This window comes from Coregonus clupeaformis, unplaced genomic scaffold (genome assembly GCF_020615455.1).
Source record: "Coregonus clupeaformis isolate EN_2021a unplaced genomic scaffold, ASM2061545v1 scaf0144, whole genome shotgun sequence".
Lineage (NCBI taxonomy): Eukaryota > Metazoa > Chordata > Actinopteri > Salmoniformes > Salmonidae > Coregonus > Coregonus clupeaformis.
In genome coordinates, this window is record NW_025533599.1 from 442,389 (window position 1) to 450,300 (window position 7,912).

The 7,912-nt window shown below is 40.6% G+C and overlaps 1 protein-coding gene across 1 annotated transcript; it reads right to left on the bottom strand.

The window, feature by feature from the left end:
* Positions 1-4,580: 4,580 nt before the first annotated feature.
* Positions 4,581-7,912, bottom strand: LOC121574198 (fibroblast growth factor 18-like). Its single transcript, XM_045213714.1, has 5 exons — positions 7,875-7,912; positions 6,628-6,772; positions 6,347-6,524; positions 5,561-5,667; positions 4,581-5,443 (listed from the first exon to the last, which is right to left on the bottom strand). Exons 1-5 carry the CDS (start codon positions 7,910-7,912, stop codon positions 5,132-5,134), a joined length of 780 nt encoding a protein of 259 aa, XP_045069649.1. The 3' UTR covers positions 4,581-5,131.

A 7,912-nucleotide genomic window follows, 5' to 3' on the forward strand; every position in this document is an offset into this window, starting at 1 on the left:
TAGTTGATGTAGTTGATGTATTAACCTTAATTATTTCTAGTGGCAAAGCTACCGATATCCTATGTGTATTATTCACTGTTGGAGTGACTACTGTAACATATTCTTCCTGAACTCCTTTGGTGACTGTGGAGGCTACAACAGACCTCAACTCTTCCATTATAAGCGTTACTTTATGAATTACATAGCCTTTTAACCAATAATTCTTAACCGGAACAAATTTTAATGCTTGCACTAGATAAGTACACATATATTCTCCCTGACCTTTCTCTGTAACATTACGCAACATAAGTGAACAGTCACTCCTAACCCTCTTCCAAACTATACCTCCTTTGATTAGCTGCCACAGCTTCTACTCCTGGTCCTGATAACAATACTTCTCCATAATTATCTCTCCATGTGGGAGGAACGTCCCCATCCTAACCCTAATAAGTATTTTTCCCCTAAAATTGGTGCTGGAGCTATTGGTTCCCTTATAATCAAATGCGATATATTTATGGCTTTAATAACTATCAATGTTGAAAGAGTTAAATTGCTTCTCACTGTTGTTTTAATAGACTGAAGTGTTAATGTCCTTAGTTACTTCATCCATTTTCCAAAGATTTGAAGTCTTTGCTTGTACTTCCATCTATCACCACTAGTGTCACTTTTTCCCAACTCTCAGTCCTATCTCTAATCCCTGACTTTCAAACTTTTGATTATAAAAAATACACCTATAATTACCTTGATCTCCCTACTCTAATGTGTCCTTCACCATTGTTCTCTCTCTTACTACTAACTTTGAAACTTAGCTTACTGTCTTAGAGTTCCTTTAACCTAGTTCTCCTAACTTATTTTAATCTAAACTTTTCTCCTAACCTTTAAAAACCTTTTCCACTGATTTATTCACAAAATCCCTTTACCACCAAATTTTTAGAATATGTGATTGGGAAGGTCCCCACCTGCTTCTGACTTTACACACAGACTTGGCAAACGACTAAACACCTTTTAGCCTAGCCTGAAATCTCTTAGTGTAAGAATGTAACCCAGAATAACAGTCACCCCTTTTAACTTTATTTTTCAGACAGATTGTCTAATAGGCAGTCTAATAGATTATCATCTTTCCTATGATATTATCTTTTTAAGCAAATATGATTCCCAAAAACCCTACTTTTTAAAATCCTCTACCAGACAGCCGTTTAGTGTACATCTTATTGTACAATTCAATTTAAACAATGCATCTCTTCCCAACAATGCAATAGGTATATTTTTTAATATTAGTATGTCTATTTTAATTTCTCCTTGAGTTTTATAGCAGAGCTCACTTGGTTCCTTAAGAGTAATTAGCTGTTTACTACCTCAAATCCCTATCCTAATTAGTTAATTTTACATAGTGAGATGTTTAACCTCTTTAGGCTCAACACAGATAAGTTTTTACACTATTCACTATCACTTCTCATAGTCCTCTGGTTTTACTTCAATTGTTAGCTATTTTCTCTTCTTCTCTAATCGATGCTATCAGCTGACACCCCCCTTCGTATCTTCTAGGCACTAACAGGTGATCTCGACTGCCCCTGTATCTTCCTTAAAAATGTTCTCTGTGTTTCCTCCTGACTTGTTGCACTCACAGGTAAAGTAACCAATCTGTCCACAATTATAACAGTCTTCTGAAAGTTGCTGGAAGTGTAGCTGAAATCTTCCTCCTCCTTCTAAGCCTTCTCGTCCTCTTCCTCTCCAATTCTGTGTCTGTCCAGAAACTGGCTGTGGATATGGAACATTTGGTATCCCCCTTGGCTGGTACAATTGCATTTGATATTGTTCAGTTGAAGCTGTAACAGTGATTGTTGATTTGGTTCACTCTGATTCTTCATAACCAAAGCTTCTCTTCTCCACCAGTTGTATGATTGAGTTTTCTCAGAGTTTCTTCGTCCTGTTCTTTGTTGTTGACATATCAGGATTCTTCAACAGCTTATATTCTAAGTTCTGTCCTCAAAATATCATCTTCCATCATCTTCTTACTTTTCTTCTGTGATCGTCGTTTCTGCTTGTCCTCTATCTATTATTCGTCTTCATCTCTGATGCAACAATCACCCTCCTGGATGATCACCGGAAGCTGAGGATAAACATCCCTAAGCTCTACTTCCCTTAGCCTTATCTCTATAGCTTTGTTTATCTTATCGCTGGAATCTTTTATCCGTTTTTGTTTGAGAATGAAGGGCAACTTTTGTTTCATTTGCCGGATAACCTAGCAATACTTTAGTTAAAAGATTACCATTTTGTACTATATCAACCGGTGTAATGACTTTTATAGCCTTGATGTCATTTTTCCCCATTGTAACTACTCTTTTATATTCCTTTATTATGAACTATTTTATTTTAGACTATATAGCCTATGGCTTCCCCCCTCTAATTATTAATATAAACCTAACAACTCCAAAAAAAAAAAAAAATCATTTAAAAATCATGAATAATTAAAACCAATTTTTATTCCTATATCCTATGTCACCAATTTATCAATTAGTGTTGGCTGTCTTACCACAACCCATCAAATGCAAGTAAATGTAAGTTAGTCAACTTCAAAGCAATCCCAAAAACAAAGCCTGTAACCCCTTGCTCTATAACCCCTAATTATCTTAAATTTACAGAATAATGTCAGTCCTTGATTCCCAACACAACTCCAATCAACCCCAGTGATGCACATAGCCTCCAAAATGCAATTTTTAATGAATCAGTTTGCCAAGCCTATGTGAAATTGTCATCTCAAAACCTTTTTTTTTTTTTTGACTTGATCCTCTGCCGTGTCACGTGATGTTACGTCAGCACTTCCTGTATCTCCTCTCTCCTCTTGCTTATCGTTCCTCTCATATGACAGAAGAACAAAGACACAGAATAACATTTTAGTAGTTAATGCAATCACTGAGTTATCTCAACCATATTCAACATTCCTTCGTTCATATTCGCTCTAAGACTTAATTTAATTCATTACGTATTTTATTTTAATCCGTCATTTAACTCAGGACTAAATAGATCGCTCAAAAACATTTTTTATTTTATTTTAATCCGTCATTTAATTCAATTCATTATACTCCGTCAACATATATTTAATTTATAAATTTACTACATCTCAACAAATAGTTTCATGTTCGAATAACAGTCACTTTAACCTATAAGATTCGTGTTAAAATCTCTCCTCTTTGTTCCCACGTCTGTGTCTCTTCCTGCAGCACGCAGCCCCCCAGAAATATGACACGTTACCCACAATCCCGTTTTTGTAGTTTTAGCAAATAACCGCATGTCGTAGTTTTTTAGTACCGGAACCCAACGTCTCATAATCTCGTGCCATAAACTACAACTCCCACGTTTTGTAGTGTAGTGTCATAAAATTAAACGCATGCGCAAATGCATTCAATGATACGATTCCCGGACAATAGAACGATAGCATTACGCTACAGCTTCACTATTTTATACCTTATACTCACACAATTACACATAACAGAGCTCACATTTGCGTAGAACTTTGAGTTCCACCCACATACAAACAAGTTTAAGAGGCTTATCCTATCGCAATAGCCCTCTAAGGATATCCGTTAGCGTGTAGCACGCAACACAATTAGCATTTAGCCTTAGCATTTAGCATTAGCCGCTATGTATAATGTAGCCTGAAACACAACCCAGCATTTAGCATTAGCATTAGCATTTAGCCAACCTGTGGCTTGCACCACGCAACAGACATCCTGCACTGCCCTTATTCCTTTTAACATATATTTCTCCTACCGTTTTTGCTACCGTGGATTAATGACCATTTCCCCGAGAAATTAGACCCAATCAGACACCCCGTCGGACGAAAGTCGAACCATAATCACAATCAGATAAACCCCATCAAACCGAGTTTTCTTTAAAAACCCACCGACTGCACATTCTATCGTGTAAGCGGATTTGTCGGCCCATCATTTTCTAAATGGCCCCCCCGGGGTCTTAAGCGGTACAGTGCCCTAATGAATGCGCATATCTGTTTTAATTGTACACCTTCAATACTTAATTCCTACCGTTTTATGCTCTAAACTTCCAATTACCTGCCGTTTACCCATGGAATATATTATAACAGACTCTAGTCGACCGCAATAACGCCACACGAGGCAAGGTCGTATGGTACATCTCTCCAGTGTACACAAGTCGTATCCAATCTAACAAGCTCCAGAGCGGTAAGAAAAACTCACCCTTGTCTGGCCATGCTTCAAAGTGAGTTAGCCTGGCGGCTGAATGAAACAAAGGAGAGGTGCAGACCAGCCCCACGTTGGGCGCCATTTGTCGTATCGGGTGAATGGTGGCAATTATTGCTGTCAACAAAGAGTCCGCTTATGCTGCACAATGATTAGAGGCTTTTATTAATATCACAAGGTTACAGCATAAGTTACAGACCCGCGGTGCCTGGAGAACGGCGTCCCAGATTGCAATGGCCGTTCTGCCTTCTCCTTCGGTTTTCCCCCTACTTATAAACAATGCAAAAAGATGCTCCCTCTTCTGGCCAATCACCAGTCTCCCCTGTCTACAACACACTTCCTGTCTGTTGTATGTGACGTTACACTAAAACATTCCCTCTTGATACTAAAATCAACATTCTTTCAGTTCCACTTAAAAAACATTTAACAACGTCATAATCTCAATACACGACACGTCTTTGGTGGTTCGGGTGTTTGTTACTGAAAGGTTGACCAGTCGTCTGTGGGATGTTCAAAACATGAATATTTGGTATTGAACGCTATGATTCAGTCGTCTTTGGGATGTTCAAAACATGAATATTTGGTATTGAACGCTATGGTTTAGTCATCTTTGGGATGTTCAAAACATAAATACTTGGTATTGAACTCTATGGTTCAGTTGTCTTTGGTAGCACAACTTTAGCGCCTCTGGTAGCAAACACTGACTTTAGCTGTCTTCTGTGGCCTAACTAGAATGGTTGGCACTGTAAATTGAAATTCAACTGTCTTTGAAACAACAGTGTCTTTGGAATGGGGAGGAAAAAGGCAAGGACATCTTCTCTGGTCACTTCCACAGCACCAACCACTGACGTGGTCAAATTGTTTAACTCCAAGTATTTTCTGTATACATTCTGTATACACCAATAAGCTCTTTACCTGGGCTCAGCCCAGCAAACTCACATTCTATTCACTGGGGGAAGGACAGTTGACTTTGTAGTTGCTGTGGGTCGGGTCCCTCTCAATCTCTTGTTCCTCTTGCTGACTGTGGTAAAGCGGAAGGGCTGCAGGTCGGGTTGCTCCCCGGGGGGCAGGCGCTTCATGAAGTGAACGTCCTGCTGGTTGGGCAGTGTCTGAGGGCCTCTCCTGGGGCGTCCCCTCTTGGTGAAGCCCACGTACCATCCCGTATAGCATGCTGACCTCAGAGCTGTGTAGTGGTTCTCCAATACCATCTCAATGAAGACACAGTCTGCACTGCGATTACTAGCCTTCTGGGAGACACACACATGATAATGTCAATAGAAGATTAAAGTGAATAACTCCGGGTTAAACTCCAAATTAAAAGGAAAGTGTAGCGAGAGTCAGAATAAAAATGGTGTTTGTCTCACCTTCCCCACAAGCTTGCCTCGACGGTTCATGCACAGGTAGAAGTTGGTCTCTTTACCACGGATTCTCACCTGACTTCCAAAGGTATCAGCCTCCACAACAAGCTGGGCTTGGAAAGAGACAGAGGCCCAAAAAGACAGATTGTAAATAGGGCATTGAAATTGAGAATATACTGTAGGACAGGATGGGGGGGGGGGATTGTTAAATGCAATTAGATCATTGATGTAGCCCAACAACACAATGCAGAGGTCAAACCCAATCAATAACTTTCCTTCTCTGTCTCCCTCTCACTACCCACCCCAAACCCCCTCGATCCCCCTCCAACAAAGCAACAAAGCAGGGCAAATGGAAAATTGATGACCTCATCGGTGGCATATACTGGGACTGAGTCTAAACTGTTGCTCCATCTTTTTCCTCTTTCTATTTCTCTCTATGTCTCGTGTTAGGGTCTGTTAATCATGCTGTCATCAGTAGCCAAAGGGCTAGGTATGATAACATACAGGGAATTATTGTTTGGTTCTAGGTGATTCTGATTTGTGTTGGAGTGTTCTGTATGTTATGAGCATATTCATGTGAATGTTAAATATGTTTATAGGAAGTACACTCTTAGAAAAAAAGGTGCGATCTAGAACCTAAAAGGGTTATTCGTCTGTCTGCATAGGAGAACCCTTTGAAGAACCCTTTTTGGTTCCATGTAGGACTCTTTCCACAGAGGGTTCTACATGGAACTACTTCTATGGGGACAGCCGAAGAACCCTTTTTTCTAAGAGTCTACTACTATATCTTACCATATGTATCCCCATCGTCTCCCTTGGCACTGATTCTCCTCCCCATCACCTGCACGTGTTTGCTGCTTGTCCTGCTGTACAGCTGGTAGACTCTGTGCTGCCGGCGGCTCATGGCGTCTCGACCTCGTGTCTGATTCTCCACGTATACACTGAAATTAACATTGTCCACAGCTAAGACCTGTACCACCACAAAACAGACAGGCATGTGGTTAGGATGTGAGACTTTATTCAGAATTGGATATTAGAAAACTAAATGGATACAATTCTATACACACATTTACCTGCAGGGGGCTGCAGACCACCAGTAAAGCCTGGACAGATCTGAAAGAAGGGGAGAATGGATCTGCCTTGAGATTACATGTGGTATTTTTCAACCTAAAATAATACAAAAGCAGTCTGGCTGCCACGTTCCTGCCTCTTTTCTGCCTTCACCACCAATATTAAACCAGTCTCTATGCCTCCAAAAAAGGTAATTTTTAGATCAACAACAAGAGACAGTGGCCATGCTGTCTCTCTCTAGGGACAGCTGCTGAGCTCAGCTCACATCTATGATGAGCTAACAGGATATCAATATTCACTAATCCATCCAGCCATCTATCTAAGCACTTCAATCTCATCCCTCTCCGGCACACACAGCACATGCATAGATACAGATTACTGTACAATGCTGAACTCCATCTTAAATAAAGAGGGGGGAGAGCAGGAGAAACGTTACCAGTAGAGTGTTGTTCCATCTCTTCCCAGTACCCCCTGGCTGTGTGCTCATTAGGGGACCCCTATACCTCCTGTGCTGTCCATATGTAGGGATGCCTGGAACACAGCCTACAGCTGGTGCAAACTGCACACAGATGTCTGCTGCTCCACTTTTGCTCTGCCTCTACTTTTGTTCTATATCTGTGTTACCTCTAAAAAACCTGACCTTGTCTCTGTTTGAGAAGTGGAGAATAAGTTTGAGAGATACATGGCCAAAATGGGGTTGACAGGGACATTTTACAGGGGGAAACAGGGTCATGTTTCACAGTAAATTGAATATTTGTTAACAAGTCTGATAGAATTGCTTTATGCTTTGTTAAAGTGGATGGATGCCCCAATTTGGGGAAGAGCCAGTTGCTGATTATCCACTTAACTAATCACATGATCCTGTCAAACACCCAATCAAAGGCACTAATAAGGTACAGTCATACTGTATTCCTCTTGTTAATTCATAACCCCTTAGCAGACCTTCTGTCAGTGACAAATGGCTGCTCTTTCAGTCTGGGGAGAATAAAAAGAGGTGTCTGGGTCATGGGACATGGTTGAGCGACCAGAGGAGCAATGCTGCAGGAGCTGACATGACCATGTGGAACAGCCTCAGAGGAATTGTACACATAAAAAACACTAGATTCCACAACCACATGGTATTGGAAAAACAGAAGCATACATATGCAATTTCTATACCACAGTTAGCTGTCCAGATAAATCGTTTTTCATTATTCAAATGGCTAAAGGAGAACATGCACCCTATCTGACAACGTGTCTAACACCACACCTGCTACCAGGTGCTGGACTGATGGTCAGAGCATGCAT

Bases quoted from the DNA above. Each gene is read 5' to 3' on its own strand.
- LOC121574198 (XM_045213714.1), bottom strand. From the start codon at position 7,912: ATGCATGCTCTGACCATCAGTCCAGCACCTGGTAGCAG. The intron at 6,773-7,874 runs GTGTGGTGTTAG...TTGGTGGTGAAG, and splicing joins AGTCCAGCACCTGGTAGCAG to GCAGAAAAGAGGCAGGAACG. The intron at 6,525-6,627 runs GTAAATGTGTGT...GTGGTGGTACAG, and splicing joins TGGTCTGCAGCCCCCTGCAG to GTCTTAGCTGTGGACAATGT.